At 58.3% G+C, this 16,728-nt stretch overlaps 3 protein-coding genes across 4 annotated transcripts in view; 2 read left to right on the top strand and 1 right to left on the bottom strand.

Moving 5' to 3' along the window:
* Positions 1-776: 776 nt before the first annotated feature.
* Positions 777-11,369, top strand: LOC101556148 (F-actin-monooxygenase MICAL1). The gene is made up of 25 exons (XM_055136722.1): positions 777-851; positions 1,569-1,884; positions 1,988-2,195; positions 2,461-2,565; positions 2,979-3,083; positions 3,180-3,335; positions 4,388-4,488; positions 5,299-5,556; positions 5,792-5,907; positions 6,147-6,273; positions 6,415-6,493; positions 6,969-7,116; positions 7,461-7,651; positions 7,827-7,915; positions 8,177-8,225; positions 8,367-8,461; positions 8,560-8,716; positions 8,940-9,016; positions 9,474-9,735; positions 9,856-9,941; positions 10,176-10,286; positions 10,390-10,483; positions 10,642-10,741; positions 10,832-10,905; positions 11,236-11,369. The coding sequence occupies exons 2-25, from the start codon at positions 1,627-1,629 to the stop codon at positions 11,367-11,369; spliced, it is 3,180 nt and encodes a 1,059-aa protein (XP_054992697.1). The 5' UTR covers positions 777-851; positions 1,569-1,626.
* A 195-nt stretch (positions 11,370-11,564) lies between these two features.
* SMPD2 (sphingomyelin phosphodiesterase 2) lies at positions 11,565-14,745 on the bottom strand. 2 transcript variants are annotated; one of them, XM_004605716.2, is made up of 10 exons: positions 14,277-14,745; positions 13,968-14,064; positions 13,781-13,857; positions 13,373-13,466; positions 13,167-13,256; positions 12,862-12,944; positions 12,598-12,730; positions 12,400-12,504; positions 12,084-12,237; positions 11,565-11,989 (listed from the first exon to the last, which is right to left on the bottom strand). In XM_004605716.2, exons 1-10 carry the CDS (start codon positions 14,324-14,326, stop codon positions 11,601-11,603), a joined length of 1,272 nt encoding a protein of 423 aa, XP_004605773.2. In that variant the 5' UTR covers positions 14,327-14,745; the 3' UTR covers positions 11,565-11,600. The 2 variants fall into 2 exon arrangements, with proteins under 2 accessions (XP_004605773.2, XP_054992085.1); XM_055136110.1 differs by lacking the exon at positions 14,277-14,745 and having other exon boundaries at positions 13,373-13,572; positions 13,968-14,006.
* Positions 14,325-16,728, top strand: part of PPIL6 (peptidylprolyl isomerase like 6) — a 31,555-nt gene continuing 29,151 nt past the window's right edge. Inside the window, exons 1-2 of the mRNA XM_055136721.1 lie at positions 14,325-14,369; positions 14,922-15,200. Coding sequence (XP_054992696.1) covers positions 14,325-14,369; positions 14,922-15,200 — 324 coding nt within the window. The remainder of the gene's footprint in view (positions 14,370-14,921; positions 15,201-16,728) is intronic.

The raw sequence follows: 16,728 nt of genomic DNA, 5'->3' as shown, positions 1-16,728 counted from the left end.
GTTTTCTGCGATTTCCTTATTAGGTACGCTGAAGTTGATAATAAAAGTTTCTCAAAGTTCTTTTCAGTGGAGGGGGTTCCAAGCACTCTCCCTCCCAGGAACTCCGGGATATAGAGTCTCTCCCATTTTCCTGTTTCTTAGTCGTGGTGTAACAACCACACACACACACACACACACACACACACACACACACACGAGTCACAAGCACAAACACAAGCGCACACGCGCGCACACACGCACGCACCCCTACTCCCCTGCAGTTCCCGAGTTTTCAAGACTGTATTGCCCTTAATCCGGATCTAGGGCGGCAGACTGGAACTTGGATCCTTCGGGAGGGCGCCAGGTTGTGGCTGTCCCGTTTGGCGCGGCGATTCAGACGTCTGTCCGGGGCGCCACCGAGCGACCCGCAAGTCCCCCCCAACCCCCCCGCCAAACTCCTCTTGCGCCCGAGCGGCCCCCGGCGGCGTGGGCACAGTGCAGGGTGGGTGTCTGGGCGGCCCGGTCGGGCGTGCCTTGGCCAGCGCGAGCCCCGAGATGCAACGCGTGGCCGCTCGTGGATCGCCTCGGCTCTTGTTTCTCGGGGCTCCCTGGGGTTCCCGGGACTTCGCCGAGCCTTGGGGCGCCACGCCTCCGGCTCCCCACACCTCCCCGCCGAGGTGGGCGGGCACTCCGCTGCTCCGAGCCCGGAGAGCGTGGTAATAAGATGCTAATGAGGCACGAATAAAGCCTCGCGCGCCCGAGCCCCGACCCACACCCCGCTGGCGATCCAGCTGGGCGCCACCTCTGCACCGCCCCGCACCTCCGCCCGCCCATCCCAAGGGAAGCGGTCCCTCCCGGCTCTGAACTGTGGTGTAAGTAGTACAGCCCCGTGCACGCCGGGGGGCCGGGGGTGGGGTGGGCCGGGGTGCTTCAACCGGGAACCCTCCCCCAACCACAAACACCCAACTGACCACCTTGGTTACTTCCTTCAGCCTCGGGACAGCACCAGCTGGGAGCAGTGGGAATGCGTCCAGGGCGGGTGGGGTGGCAGGGGGCATTAACCCCTAGGACCTGTCTCAGCCCATGCCATCTACAACGAAGGCTGGCAGATAAGGCCCAGAAAAGACAGGCAGATAATTCTTCCCCTGGAGCACAGCTAGATTCTGGGGATAGTTGGGCCAGAGAGAGACTACATAGGCATCAATCCCTGGCATCCCATATGGTTCCCTGAGCCGGTCAGGAGTGATTCCTGAGTGCAGAGCCAGGAGTACCAGGAGTAACCCCTGAGCCCTACTGGGTGTGAACCCCTCTCCAAATCAGTCAATCAATCAATCAATCAATCAATCTGGGGATAGCTTATGGCCTCTGTGCCCAGTCCAAGTGACTTTTTTGTTTCCAAATTTGGCAAGGCTCTGCAGGGTGGAAGCTACAGCAGCTGTTTTTCAAGCAGATTGCCCGTGGGCTGGGAGGCAGAGCATGGAGCCAGTGGGGCTGAACTCATGCTCCCTGGCCACCAGCCTGTTTTCTTCTCCTCCCCTTCCTTTCTCCTCCTTTTTTCCCCCCCTCCCCTTCTCTTTCATCCCTTGCAGCAGCCACCGCCTCTGCTTAACTGTTCCCGGCCAGTCCTGGGAAGTTTCAGGGGGCACCATGGCCTCCCCTACCTCCACCAACCCTGTGCACACCCACTTTGAGAGCTTCCTGAAGGCCCAGCAGTGCCAGGATGTGCTGAGCAGCTTCCAAGAGCTCTGCAGGACTCTGGGGCTAGAGCCTGGTGGGGGGCTGCCCCTGTACCACAAGATCAAGGCCCAACTCAACTACTGGAATGCCAAGTCACTTTGGGACAAGCTGGACAAACGAGCTGGTCAGGCTGTGTACCAGCAGGGCCAGTCCTGTGCCCACACCAAGGTGGGTCTGGGGACCCGGGATAGAGGCTTGGAGAGTAGCATGGCGTGGGTGTTGGGAGATGAGTGCCGTGCAGATACCACCCCATCGTCTATTCTGTTCACAGTGTCTTGTGGTGGGCGCCGGGCCTTGCGGGCTGCGGGCAGCTGTGGAGCTGGCACTGCTCGGGGCCCGTGTGGTGGTGGTGGAGAAGTGCCGCGATTTTTCTCGCCACAACGTGCTGCACCTCTGGCCCTTCACTATTCATGACCTCCAGGGACTCGGCGCCAAGAAATTCTATGGGCGCTTCTGCACGGGCACCCTGGACCACATCAGTGAGTGTCATGCGGGCTCTCGGGGAGAGGGCAGGGTAGCTGGGACCACAAGACAGGCAGGAGCTGTGGAGGATAGGGGGGAATGGCTGGACCAATCAAGAGGCAAGGGATCATTCAGTCACTTCAGCCCCGTGACCTTCAGGACCCAAATCCTACAGCTCCAAAGTGGGATTGAGAGACCAGCAAGGCCTGATCGGGGGCGTGCTTGTGCCTCAGAAGCTGTGTGGTCCTGGGGTTCGAGTGCCAAATAGCCTTTCCCTTCCAGGCATCCGGCAGCTTCAGTTGCTTTTGTTGAAGGTGGCTTTACTGCTGGGGGTGGACTTTCACTGGGGTGTCGCCTTCACCAGCCTCCAGCCCCCGCCCCAAAAGGGTAAGTACTTTTCTGTTCCTGAGAAACCCCCGATCACCAGCGAGATTTTGGCCTGTGAAGCCACGGATGCAGTTGGGAGTTGTTTGCTATTCTCTGTCCACGAGGGTGGCTTTGTGTCAATTCCTGGAACTTTGAGCGTCTGCAGGTGGGGGAACGTTTTCTGTCCTTCCTGTCTCTCTGTGGCTGTGGGCAGGGTCATTCAATAGACAGTACATTATTGCTTGTGAACACCATGAACATCGTTGGCTCACACTTGAAGGTGGTTTAATGAACAAATTGTGGAGCACCAGCATCAATGTGATAAACTTGTGACCACCTCTCAAGTAGATGGCTTTTGACTCTTTCACCGACTCCTGGGAGAGTGGGGAGAGCCTCCAGACAGCCACACTCTTGTCTTCTCACTCCTGCTGCAGGGAGTGGCTGGCGAGCCCAGTTCCAGCCCAGTCCCCCAACCCAGCTGACCAACTACGAATTCGATGTCCTCATCATGGCCGCTGGAGCTAAATTCATCCCTGAAGGTGAGTGGTCCCCTCCCTCGAAGAAGCCAGCATCTTGGGCCCCTCCTGGGCCTGTCCAGGCAGTTATGTCCCCTGTCCTCCTGCGCCTCCTCCCAGGTTTCACAGTGAGAGAAATGCGTGGCAAGCTGGCCATTGGCATCACGGCCAACTTTGTGAACAGGCGCACGGCGGAAGAGACTCAGGTGCTGGAGATGAGCAGTGTCGCCAGAATCTACAACCAAAACTTCTTCCAGAGCCTGCTCAAAGCCACAGGTCAGCATCCTAACCCCTGTACCGCTGCACCCTCTTACCCCAGACTTGTCTTCAGGTCAAAGACCCCACACTTTCCCATAATTGTGTTCAGGGCAGTAAGGGAGAAATAACCTGTTAGTCTCCATGCCCCCATCCCATCGTAATGGATAGCCCATAAATCTCACAAAATGCATAGCATTTTGCTTTTTGATGGTTTATACATGCTTTCAGATAAAAATGAGATCAAGGGTCAGAGCAGTTGTACACCAGATTGGGTGTGTGCTTTGCAAAACACATACCCAACACAGGTTCAGTCCCTGGCACCACGTATGTTCCCCTGAGCCCCACCAGGAGTGATTCTTAAGTGTAGAGCACAGAGCTAGGAGTAAGCCCTGAGCACTACCAGGTGTAGGACAAAACAAACAAAATTAACATCAGTTCAAAGCATAAGTGGGGCTTCAAGAAAATACCCTGTGTTGGACCAGGAAGATAGCCCAGGGACTGAGCACCAGCACTGCCCACAGAACACCTGGCTTCCACACCTGGCACTGCTCAGTTCCAGAGTACAGAGCTGGGAGCAGCCTTGAGTCCTGCTGGGTGTGGCCACAAAACAAAAAGAGAAAAATTAAATGTCCTGTATTGACTTTGACTCTGCACTGCCACACCCCTCCAGTGGTGCATACCCCTGTTTGGGACACCAGCTGTTATCACAAACATGTGACCGTGAGGTAGACCGATCCCCCTGTTCCCACCCCACTGGTATTCTCTCTTTGCTCCAAGGTTTTAGGCCTCCTGAGCCTGAGACATATGATCCACTTTGCCCCTGAACTCCTAGCCCCCCTGTGAGGAAACTTCCCACTGCAAGCTGAGCTGGGATCCCAGTGCTCAGAGGTCAGGCACGTCCGAGTGTTTGGAGGGAGAGCTCAAGGGCTGCACACACACTTTGCATGAGGGAGACCCTGGGTCCGTCCCCAGCACCACCTGGTCCCCTGCAAGCCACCAGAACACAGAACTGGGAGTAACCAGTCTGCCCCATTGAAGAGCCGTCTCCTAAGCCCTGCCTGTCCCCTCAGGCATTGATCTGGACAACATTGTGTACTACAAGGATGACACCCACTACTTCGTCATGACCACCAATAAGCAGTGCCTGTTGCGGCGCGGGGTGCTGCTTCAGGTGAAGACTGGGCCCAGGTGGAGGGGGGTCTGGGTGGGAGAGGCCAGGCTGGGGTACAGTTTCTGAGTGTGGAGGGGCTCCTTCCGCCTCTGCCCTGGCATTTCCTTCAGCTTGCACCTCTCTTTCCCCCAGGGCTTATGGCACACCCTGCCTGGGATTCTGCATCCCATCCCGCAGTGAGCTACCCTGGGAAGGGTTCTCGCCTGAGTCTCTTGCTTCTTTCCGCAGTGCTTGCCCTGGTCCCTGGGGTGTAGGGCACACCCAGCACTGTGGGAGACCTAGCTGGATGACACCTGCCTCTGGGTACTGTTCTGTGTGTGCATTTTCACTCCTGAGTACTTTGTGAAACTAGGCAGTTAGTGACCGTTGGGGGAACATTATAGTTTTGATTGTTTGTTCCCTTCGGAGGTGGACCATACACCCAGATTTGTTCAGAGCTTACTCCTGGCTCTGCGCTCAGGGGTCACTCCTGGAGGTGCTCAGGGGTCGGCCGTGTGAAGGCATGTGCCTGCTGTACTATTGCTCAGCTCCTAGGGAACATTCTTCAAGAATTTCAATAGCTTGTCCAAAGCAAGTGTGATCATTGAAGCAACCCGGGCCTTGAAGCAGGCCCAGACCCCTGCCCTTCCTGCCTTTCCCCCTCAGCCCAGCATGCGGATGACAGCAGAGCAAGGCTGGGCGTCAAATCCTCCTTCCAGCTCAGCCTTCTGCTACTGTGCAGTCTCGGGGAGTCCTCCCCATTTAATCCAATCTGTAAGTCCATGTTACACCCTCAGGCACCCTTGTGGTTCTGATGAATTGATCCAACAGGATTTGCCCGATACCGAGCAGCTGCTGAGCAGTGACAATGTGGTACCCAGCACCCTGGAGCGTTTCTCCAGGGATGTCGCCAACTTCGCCACAAAAGGCAAACTGGGGAACCTGGAGTTCGCGCTGGATACTGACGGGAAGCATGACGTCTCGGCCTTTGACTTCACCAGCATGATGCGGGCCGAGAGCTCGGCTAGGGTGCAGGAGAGACACGGCGCGCGCCTGCTGCTGGGGCTGGTGGGGGACTGCCTGGTGGAGGTGAGGGGGCTCTGGTCCTCTGGGAGGCAGGACGGCCCTCCCTGAGAGGCAGCACCCAGGGTCTATGGCTGGGCACAGCCTGGCTCAGGGGAAAGGTGGGGTGGAATGCTTTGCTGAGGACAGCTTGGCAGGGTGGGGGAGGTGAGGGTTTCTCCCTCTGGGGGGCCAGGGGAGTGGGGAGGGGGCATTCCCAAGGACTCCTGCTAAGCTGCTTCCTGTCCTCTGACCCTTGCAGCCCTTCTGGCCCCTGGGCACTGGGGTGGCCCGGGGCTTTTTGGCAGCCTTGGATGCCGCCTGGATGGTGAAGCGCTGGGCCAAGGGTGCTGAGCCCTTAAAAGTGTTGGCAGAGCGGTGAGCACTGGCTGGAGGAGGGGAAGAGGGAGGCAGGGGGGGCCAGAAACGGGTTAGGGGGGTTAGGGCTGGATTTGGAGCAAATCAGAAGAAGGGTTTGGGTGAAAAGGGGACAGGAGAGCAGGGGGAGAGAGAGAGAGACAGAGAGAGAGAGAGAGAGAGAGGAGAGAGAGAGAGAGAAGGGTCTGATGGTTCTGGAGCAGTGGGTGCTGATGAGTGTCCCCGACCCCCCACTCCAGTGAGAGCCTGTACCAGCTCCTGTCACAGACATCCCCGGAAAACATGCACCGCAACACAGCCCAGTATGGGCTCGACCCAGCCACCCGCTACCCCAACCTGAACCTCCAGGCAGTGACGGTGAATCAGGTCAGCTCTTCTGGGGGCTCCCCCAACGCCGCCATGAACCCGGGGCAGCTCCCCTGCCCCACCTGCACCGTCCCCCAGGCTGGGCTCTGCTGCACAGGTGTGGGCCCTGTGTCCAAGAGTCACTGCACGGTGCCGCCTTAGGTCCGGGACTTGTATGACGTGGTGGACAAGGAGCCCATACAGCAACACAGTGACAGGATGGACTCGGTCGTGCCGGCTGGTGAGTGGGCCTGGGCAGCAGTTCCAGGAGTTGTCGCTCTGGATAGTGAGCAGGGACCATTATGAGTACAGGACCACTTTGCGCCACTGGGATGGGGTGAGGTGGGGTGGAGCATCTTTCGGGGGTTGGGGAGGACCCAGGGGGCATCATGGAGGAGTGGGTTTGGGGACGTTGGAGCAGCATTGAGCATCATTTCAATAGCGGTGGGAGAACTCGACTCGTACCTGACAAGGAAGGAGGTATGCTGTTTCCCTCCTCCAGAGTCCTCTGTGAGAGAGGTGATTTCATTCCACGGAGATTTTCACTGAGGAAATTGGGGTGCGGGGTGTTGTCGACAGGGAGCATCACAGGGGCTCCTCAGCAGGGACGGGGCTCTGTCTCTGCCTCCACTTCGCAGACAAACACCCACTCCCATGCTCACACCCAGAAATGGGGCTCTGTGGGAGCTCAGGCACAGCACCCCCTCCTGTCGCAGGGATGGCAGATACCCAGAAGGAGCTGCTGCGCTGGTGCCAGGAGCAGACGGCCGGCTTCCCTGGCGTCCATGTCACGGACCTGTCTTCCTCCTGGGCTGACGGGCGGGCGCTGTGTGCCCTGGTACACCGTGTGCAGCCCGACCTGCTGTGAGTGGGTCTCGGGGCCGGCTGCGCCTCTTAGGCCTTTGGGCCTCCCCCTCCTCCTCCTCTGGGCGGAGTGGAAGGACAGTAGAGGGCTATCGGGATTAGCACACCCCCTGGTCTCCCCACCATGCTGCACCTGCCCGACTCTGGGAAGCCAGTGAAACTGGAAGACTTTCACAGGAAAATGCTTTGTGGGTGTTAGAAGGTAGTGGCAGAGTACAGCAGGGAATAGAAAGCTTTTGTGTCTTCCCTTCAGCACCCTTTGCACTCCCCTCAGCTCGCTCCCTCTTGCATGGGGTGAGGTCCCCATGTCCCACTGCCTTGTCTCCTTGCCCGCCCCTCACCAGGAAGCCCTCGGACCTGCAAGGGCTGGGGGCACTCGAAGCTGCCTCGTGGGCACTGAGGATGGCAGAGCATGAGCTGGGCATCACGCCAATGTTGTCTGCACGAGCTGTGGTGACGGGGAGTGATCCGCTGGGCCTCATCGCCTACCTCAGCTCCTTCCACAGTGCCTACAAGAGCTTCTCCCACACGCCAGGTGAGCTGGAGAGAGGCAGGCGGGCCAAGGAGGTGTGAGAGGGACCCCTCTGAGGCCTTGGCGCAACCTTCTGGGTTGTGGGGCTCAGTGGTTCCTGCTGATCCCCCTCCAACACACACACACACACACACACACACACACACACACACACACACACACTTGGCTTTCCCTGCAGGGCCCTCCAGGCAACCTTCCTGGGGCACCTCCAAAGCTGTGCTCTTCCTGGGCAAACTGCAGAGGACACTGCAGCGGACCCGCGCTCAGGTGAGGAGCTGGCACGTGGGGTTGGGGGTAGGCTCCAAGCCCAGGTCCCAGGGCACAAGGAAGGGGGGGACACATACATTCACCACGGAGCAAGGACTGGAGAGAGTCCCAGGTTCAGGCTCAGCATTTCATGTGGTCCCCCAAGCACCTTCAAGGGACACTGCTAATTATAGAGCCCACAGTCACCCTAGAGCACCTGGGGCTCGGGAAGGGGCAATCTGGGCACAGGGAGCTCCATGATCAGGGCAGCACTTGTTTCAGGAAAATGGAGAGGAAGCTGGTGGCAAGAAGCCAGGCCCTGGCCCAGGGGGTTCTGGCTCCTTCCCCCATTCTGTTCTGTGACCCCCTCCACCCTCTAGGAACTGGAACCTCTCACCCGCTGCCCCCTTCCCCTGCGCGTGCCCTAGCTGTCCTCTTTCCACTGCCCCCTGCTCCCAGCTCCTGGCCTGAGCACGTGTCTCCTTAAAGGCCGAGAGCCTGAGTGCAGAGGAGCCTCCTGTCCCAGAGCCCAGCGTATCCCTGACACCCCCATCCCAGCCCCAAGAGGTGAGCACCAAGGGGCCCTTGTGGAACAGGCCAGCATGGGGGTTTCTGGGCAGGGGAGTGGCTTTGCAACTGACCCTGCGGTCTTGGGGTTGGTGCAGGCCGAGGCAGGGGACGTGTGCGCCCTCTGTGGCGAGCAGCTCTATATCCTAGAACGCCTCTGTGTCGACGGCCGTTTCTTCCACCGAAGCTGCTTCCGCTGCCACGTCTGTGAGGCCACATTGTGGCCAGGTGGCTACCAGCAGCACCTGGAAGATGGTGAGTGGGCCTGGAAAGCCCCCAGAGGGCTGGGAATTCAAAGCTGGAGAGAATAGGGAGGCAAGCTCTGCATGGCCTTCTCGCCGAGCCCAGGACCTTCTCCCAGCTCTTTTGGGTTCTGAGGAGCTAAGGGGCTTTTGGAAACCCAGCTGCCAATCCAGTGCTTGGGCTCCCCACCCTTCTGGGAGAGGAATCTCGTGAGTGCCCTCTCCACCCTTCCCAGGACATTTCTACTGCCTCCAGCACCTGCCCCCGCCCAGCCTCCAGGAGGAAGGCAGCCACCCAGGACACGAGAGCCAGGTGAGAGCTGCACATGGACCTGGGGGTCGGAAAGGGTCTCTAGCCCTGCTGGGATGCCCCAACCTTCCCTGGTACACAGCTCTGAGAGGAGCCTTGACCTTGTGCTCCTAAGTGACGACCGCATCTAGAATACTGCCTGGAACTGTCCTAGAAATGGTGTTTGTGGGTCTTTCCAAAGCGTGTGTGTGTTGGTGGGGGGCTGGGGGTTACCACCACTGGAAGGCTGGGCAGTAGACACCTCAGTTCATTCGACAGTGAGCAGTTTGTCCTCCTAAAGAAGGCAGGGCTCTAGGGAGGTGCTGAGTGACATTTTTTTCTGAAAAGGAGGGTAGGACAACCAAGTTTGGGACGCTCTGCTCTAAGTCAAAGAATTGCAGGGTCCACAGTTTATCCACAAGGTGGCTTGGCTTCCCCACTGGGCAGGTGAGGTGACCACGCTACCTGATTACTTTCCCAGGAACTCCCCAGCCCGCGGGACAGTAGCCTGCCACCAAGTCCCTCCACTCTCAGGCCTAGTCCTGTCCCAGACCCCAGCCAGCCCACTCGCCGGCTACTCCGCCTGTCCAGCCCAGAGCTCCAGCAGCTCTCCTCCTTGCACTTCATCCCTGACCCGGAAGTAGAACCCCCCTCGAAACCCCTTCGCAGCTGCAGTGACTTGGCCCGACAGGCCCTGGAGGGCAGATTCATGGGCTGGGGACTGCCAGCCCAGGAGACTCAAGGTAACACTCTGCTCAGAGGTGCTGACCCAAGGTGGTGGTGGTGCTTGCTGGTAGTGAACTTCCTAAAGGAGGAATGCTAGGTGAGGGGGAATCCCAGACCATGTCCACTCCCCTATTCAGTTGACGGCATGAAAACAGAGCAAGAAGATAATGCCTCCTCCAGTGATGAGGAAGAGGAAGACACAACTTTGGACTTAGACACAGAGGTGATTGGCGGGAACTTGGCCACCTTGTCTGCCCCAGCCCCGCGCGCCCTCCCCTAAGTACACACCCCCATGCCAGCACCACAGCAGAGCTACACCAGACTCCCTCCCCTAGGAGTGTCTCCTCCCCAGCCTGTCCCCCTACTAGAGTGGACCCCACCCGAATGGAGCTTTCCTAGCCTTGTCTGCTGGGGCTATGCCCTTAGCCTTACTGGCCTGACCCTGGCCCTGATGTAGACTCTGCTGACCATGACAAGGAACTTAGACAGCAGCAAGTACCCAACATGGAATCGAACCCTGTTGCGCCGCGCCAAGGAGGAAGAGATGAAGCGGTTCTGCAAGGCCCAGGTGAGGTCTAGAGGTTCCAGGGAGTTCTGATGGGGTCAAGGCTCCCCCATGTTCTGTTTGAGTGCTCTAAAGACTCCAGAGCCTTTCGCTTTGTGCCCCTCAGGCCATCCAGCGGAGACTGGATGAGATAGAAGCTGCCTTGAAGGAGCTGGAAGCTGAGGGCATGGAGGTGGAGCTGGCCTTACGGCGTGAGAGCAGTGAGTAAAGATGGGGGCAGAGGGGATGGCACCATCACCTTGAGGGGTGTCCCCCCCCCTGCTTCTAGCATTAAGTTCCACCCCCAAATCAGACTCGATTTCTTATACCCAGGGCAGACAGGGCCGCCTGATCACCTTGTCCCCAATTCTTTCACCAGGTTCCTCTGAAATGCCAAAGACATTATGGACAGAGCGGTTATTACAGCTTGTTCAGAGGAAGAACAGCCTGGTGAATGAGGAGGCTGAGCTTATGCTGACGTAAGCAGGGTGGGGGGCAGCTCTCGGCCCCAGCCAGGTCCCAGGGACCCTCCCTGCAGACTCAGGATTTCTCTTTCCTGTTCTTTGCAGGATGACTGAGCTGAACCTGGAGGAGAAACAATGGTACCTGGACCAGGAGCTCCTTGGCTACATGAACCGGGAAGGTCAGTGTCCTGCGGTGAGAGGCCGTTATGGCCCGGGCTCTGAGCCCCCAGACACTGACCCCTGCACCAGAGTTTGAGTCCATGTGGTGGCTCCCAGGGCACCAGGCTCCAGACCCCAACTACTATTCAATCCGCACCACACAGTGGACTCAGGGTCTCCTTCTGGAGTGGACCTGCTCCTTAGTGATGCTGGCAACCACTTCTGCATGGCATCAGCCAGCCTCCTTCCACAGACTAGGAAACAAGGCTAGGTGGAGGGAGCCACACAGGCAGGGTGTTAGCATGTGGCCTTCCTGGCCCAGTTTTCAAAGCTTTGTCTCCTTTTTATAGAGTCCCTGAAGACTGATGCCGATCGGCAGCAAGAGGCACAGATCCTCAAGGAAAAGCTCAGAGTGGTGAATGAGAGAGAGAGCCTCATCCGCTTGCTAGAGGAATGCAAACTCAGCAAGCTGGGCCACAGCTAGAGGAGGACAGGAGGCCCCCCAGGACAGCCCTGCTATTTGAGATGCCAAGAGGGCGTCACTGTTGGACAATAAAATGGTTCCTCCATAAATGCTGCGTGAGCTGCCTGCAGATGGATGTTGGCATGTGTGAGGAGGGCAGGAGACATGTGAAGGAGCCTGTGACCGTCACTGACCCAGATCCAAATTACCATCTCCACAAGGAAAAGGCAGGGCTGTCCCAAGTGTTCGACTTTATTGTTCCTCAGCTCTGTCTCCCTCCTGCTGCCCCAGGTGCAGGGCTGGGTGGGATGACGGACTCGGGTCCTGGGTCTCCCTTGCCCTTCTCAGAAAATGCTGGAGCTCAGCCCGGACCCGAGACAAGTTCTTGGTCTCTTGTATGTGGAAGAGGTAGACTGCGCCAGCCACCAGCACCAGCCCGACACTGGGGGTCCAGAGCAGGATGGCAACTTCCCTGATGCCGCCTCCTGCCGCCAGGGCACAGAGCAATGCCAGCAGGAGCAGCCCTATTCCAATCACGTAGCCAGCGAAGGTGGCCCACCAGCGAGCTTGCACCATGCCCAGTTCTAACTCGTTCCAGGCCTCGGTCAGCACGTTGATTAACGGCGGCTGATCTAGAGATCCTAGAAGGGAAGGCAGAGGGGTGGGCAAGACTGAGTCAGAAGTGGGGCACTGCCAGGGTTGGGCGGGACACGCCGAGTCGGGGAGTCGACTCACCAGAGGCAGGGCTGGGGTTCTGCTGGGGAGGGCTGTGTCTCACACACAGAGTAGCCATCAGGGCTTCATGGTCAGACAGGGGATTGCCATTGTGAAGGTCATTGCCTATTGTGGTCTTCAGAGTCTTGCAGGAGATATAGAACCCAGAAACTGCCTGGGAGAGGGCAGGGCAGAGCGAGACTCAGACCTGAGCAACACTTTCTCGGCCGCCAGCTGCTGGCCTCCCACCGGCATGCCCTAAGACCTGAGTGGGTGGAGGAAGGGTCAGCCCTGGCTGAGCGGAGACAGGCTGGGTGCAGCGCGAGGGAGACCTGACCTTGAACAGCACGTAGTCAATGCGGATGCCTGAGGGGAACGGCTCCAGCTCGTGTTGGTTGACATAGCAGTTCTCGGGGATCATTGTACACCCTTCTTCCGAGCCCTAGGGGCGAGATTGGTTCGTGCCAGGATGCAGCGGAAGCAGGCAGGCAAGAAGCTGGGGTTCAGGTGGGAAAAGAGGCAGGCAGGGCCTAACCTTGAAGTCACGCGTCTCGAGGTAAGCATCCTGCAGACCTGTCCACTCCTTCAGCAGGCGGCAGCCCAAGTCCTTTGGGTGCAAGTTGAGGTCCCCACACAACAAAACCACGTCAGCCTTCTTGGATGTGTGGCTGGGAAAACCAGGATGGTGAGGCGGGAATTCTTCCCGTGCTAGCTCCCCTCAAAGTGGGGCCTCAGCTCGTCCTCCGCTCTCCCCCCTTCCCGGCCCCCCTCCCCCCCAGTCAAGCCCAGGCTCACACACTGGATGAACTGGGCCAGTTCCCAAGCTTGGGCCACACGATGTGCTAGGTAGATGTCCTTATGTCGATTGTACTCGGCATGGAGCTGAGAGGGGACAGAGGCAACATGAGGCGGAGGGTCCCAGGAGTGCTTCATCAAGCACTCAGCTGCCACTTGGCACAGTGTTTGGTTAAAAGGATGAGCCCTGCCCCCGACCTTAAATCTTACCACCTTGCCCCCACCCCCAGGTGACCCAGAGTTGTTGTCTCCTTTCTCCTAGCTTGTTGCCTGCCCCAGCCCTGGGTACTGCCTGCCACCTTCACTCACATGGGTCACGTAGGCGTTGAGCACCAGCCCACTTAGGTGGAGCACCAGCAGCCCCACAGCCTTCCCGCAGAACCAGTCGCTGTGGTGTACCTGGGCGGAGTATACCAGGAACAAGTCAGGACACTAGTGCCAAGTCTCCAAGAGGGAGCCAACCTAGGCAATGAAGGCTGCGGGTATGGGGCAGGGAAGCAGCGTAGCAGCCTCACCATGTAGGGGTAGCCATTGAGGGTGTACGCATGCTGGGTGAATTCCTGGATTGGGTGTTTGGAGAACACGCAGAGACCGCTGCCAATGACGCCGCTGCAAGTCAAATCCTGCTTAAGTAGCAGAAATGCAGGGACAGAAATCCCCAGTCCCTCCTGGCCTCTGCTGAGACCCATAACAGCAGGAAGTTCAAAGTGACAGACTAGATGGGACACAAGAGAGTGGCCCTTAGTCCAGGTTCACCAACTCCTGAAGGAAGGGAGCGGTAAGGTGGGGAGCAGGGAGAGGGTGCGGCCGGCTGAGGAAGGGCGAAGGGTAAAGGGTGGACGGGATGATGAGTCTGGGATGGCAAAGGGTGGACGGGATGATGAGTCTGGGATGGGAGCACCTGTCAAAAGCTGCTTTCTCACCTCCTGAAATAGTGTGCAGCCGGGTAGGTGGGCAGCAGCTTCTGTCGCAGGAAGTGAAAGTCCTGCTCGCTCCATACCTGCAGTAATAGGGCAAGGATGCCCCAGCGGCCCATTCAAGCATCCCTACGACTCCCCGCCACCCACCCCCACCCTGCCTCCTCGTTGTGGGGGTTTTGCAGTCCCTCACCTCCTGCAGGAGCACTAGGTCGAAGCTCTCCATGTTCAGAAAGTCCCCAAGACGCTTCACGCGATCGGACCGGTGCTTGCTCAGATAGGGTATGGCCCTGTGGACGAGAGGCCAGGTCAAGAGTCAAGAGCAGCGGGGTGCTCGGCCCTGTGTGGTCCCGCACCCCGTGAGAGCCCACCGTGGGACCTGAAGATGCGCCATCCCCCCCAGCCAGTCGGGCACGGCGGAGGAGTGGCCGAGGGGGGCCAGACCTCCTCCCACGGGTGCGGAGGGGACTGTAACCCCCCCGCCCCACCCACGCTCACTCACCAGCAGTTGAGGTTAAAGACCCTCAGTCGCAGCGAGAAGTTGGGCTTCATGGCCGGACGGCTGCGGGGGCCGCGTGGCGGCGAGGTCTCGGCGGTGATAAGGGCGGAGTGTCCGGCCCGGGCCGAGCACACAGGTGGTCGGGGAGGGTGCCCAAGCTCGCTGTGCTGAGGCGCTGGGCCCGGCAGGGCTGCCCGGGACCGACTTCCGTGTTACCCAGGCAACCGGGGGCGGAACCAAGCTAGCAGCCCGCCCACCCCGGAAAGGCCGCGCTTGCCCCTCCCGGTGCACCGGGCGGGTGGCGAAGGCCTCAGCGAGGACCCTGCGGGGCGGGGCGGTGGTCCCAGAGGAAACGCAAGGCGGGTGACCCGGGTCGGAGGCGAGGCTCACGGGGCTTGCTTATTCCCCCTTCTTCCTCCCCGGCAAGTTCGTGTCTGGCCGCGGACTCCCGCGGAGCCTAGTACCACCTCTCGCCCCGCCTGGCAAACTACAGGGCCAAAGTTTGAAGGAGGTGGAGCCGCGCCTAGCCCCGCCCCTATTAGCCCCGCCCTCCCCCCTCGCCCGTCCCCTTTGCTCCGCCCCCCCTTCGCCCGCCCCCTCTCCCCTTCTTCGCCACGCCTCCTCATTACCCCCCGCCCACTTATCCAGCTCCTTCTTCGCTCCGCCCCCATTTGCTCCGCCCCCTCTTCGCCCCGCCCCCATGAGCGCCTAAGGGCGGGTTTCGCGGTTGCCGCGGTGACGCTAGTGTTTCTGCTTCGGCGTGGCGGGGGTGGGAGTCGGGGAGCGCGGCGGCCGCCCGGGGAGGGCCAACTCGCAGCCCTGGCGGCCCCCGCCTGTACGCAGGTGCAGCCCGAGAGGCCGCTGCAGGTGAAGGTGGTGGGGCTCTTTAGAAGCGCCAATTTTCAAATCGCCAAGACAACGGCCGAGGTAAAGCCGTGCAGAAATGGCAATTGCGGGCCGCTCTTTTCGCTGCCAGTCTCGCGCCTGCCCGGGCGCGAGCGCGAGGCGAGTTCCGGGAGGGAGAGAGGGACACGCCGCGGGGATTGGGTCCCGCCTGTCTGGAGGGATCCGTGCGAGTAGGGGCTTCGTGTGGGCGGCGACGTTCCACTTCGAGAAGGAAGACCCTGAAAAGGGGGGGACCTGAGCGATGCAAGAGTTCAAAAGCCGGCTGGTAATAGAGGTCATGCCTCCATTTACCTAAGCCACATTTTTAAAAAAAGTTTTATTCCATATCAGTGTAATTTTTGATTACTCGTAGATTGGGGAAAATGCATTGGAAACCGATCATTTCGCTGATTTTTATTTTTTTAGTCTTCTAAGAGATTATATACTATTCATTTGGTAAGACTTTACATTTTTATAGCAGGAGGCTTGAGTGATAGTACAGAAGGTCAATCTGCATCTCATATTTCCTCTCCCTCTCCCCTGTCTCCCCCCTCTTCTCCCTCTGCCCACTGCCAGGAGTAATACCAGAACACCTCTAGATGTGGCTCAAAAAGAAAATTTTGTAGCAGACTTTGCATTTCAGCTCAATTAGATGCTTAAGGCATTTCTTTTCCTTGGAGGATGGGGGCACATCTTAGTTGGCAGTGCCAGGAACTACTCTTAGGTGTCACTCCTGGCTGGGATTAGTGTGGGAAGCTTGCACTCCAGAGGGCTGAGCTGTCTCTCCAGCCAGCAATAAATTCCCCACAGGTGTGTGAATAATGAATGTTTTCTTTGTAAACGTGCAGAAAAATAACATGAAAACACTGATTGGAAGAACTTGGTTAAGTCAGTAATGCTGCATGCGTAACCTGAATGCAGTGAGATGTAAACCTACAATTAAGCATATTGGTGAGATGTGCTTCGGAGATACTGCTCCACACTAGGAGAACCTGGATGTGGCTTGGGCATAGGACATTAGCCTTGCATACTTGAATGGCTCTGGGTTCAGTTCCCAGGAGCACTGTAGCACTGTCTTCTCGTTGTTCATTGATTTGCTAGAGCGGGCATCAGTAACGTTTCCATTGTGAGACTTGTTGTTACTGTTTTTGGCATATCAAATGCTCCACAGGTAGCTTGCCAGGTTCTGCCTTGTGGGTGGGATACTCTTGGTAGCTTGCCAGGCTCTCTGAGAGGGATGGAGGACTCAAACCCGGGTCAGCCGCGTGCAAGGCAAACACCCTATCCACTGTGCTATCGCTCCAGTCCAGTATCACCCCAAAAACCATTTTATCTGTTCATTTGTCTCTTCTAAAGTACCAGTTGGAACTTGACGCAAAATGTTTTTAAATGAAAGAAGTTTTGTTTTGTTTTTGTTTTTGCTTTTGGGTCACATTAGGAGATGCCCACTGTGACCTGGCTCTCCACTCAGGAATTACTCCTGGCTGTGCTCTGGAGACCATATGGGATGCTGTGGATCGAACCCTGGTCTGCCACATGCAAGACAAATGCCTAAACCACTGTATTATTG

The sequence above is a fragment of the Sorex araneus genome, chromosome 4 (genome assembly GCF_027595985.1).
Source record: "Sorex araneus isolate mSorAra2 chromosome 4, mSorAra2.pri, whole genome shotgun sequence".
NCBI lineage: Eukaryota > Metazoa > Chordata > Mammalia > Eulipotyphla > Soricidae > Sorex > Sorex araneus.
Note: the sequence above shows the minus strand (reverse complement) of the source record. Positions and strands in the feature narration are given on the sequence as shown.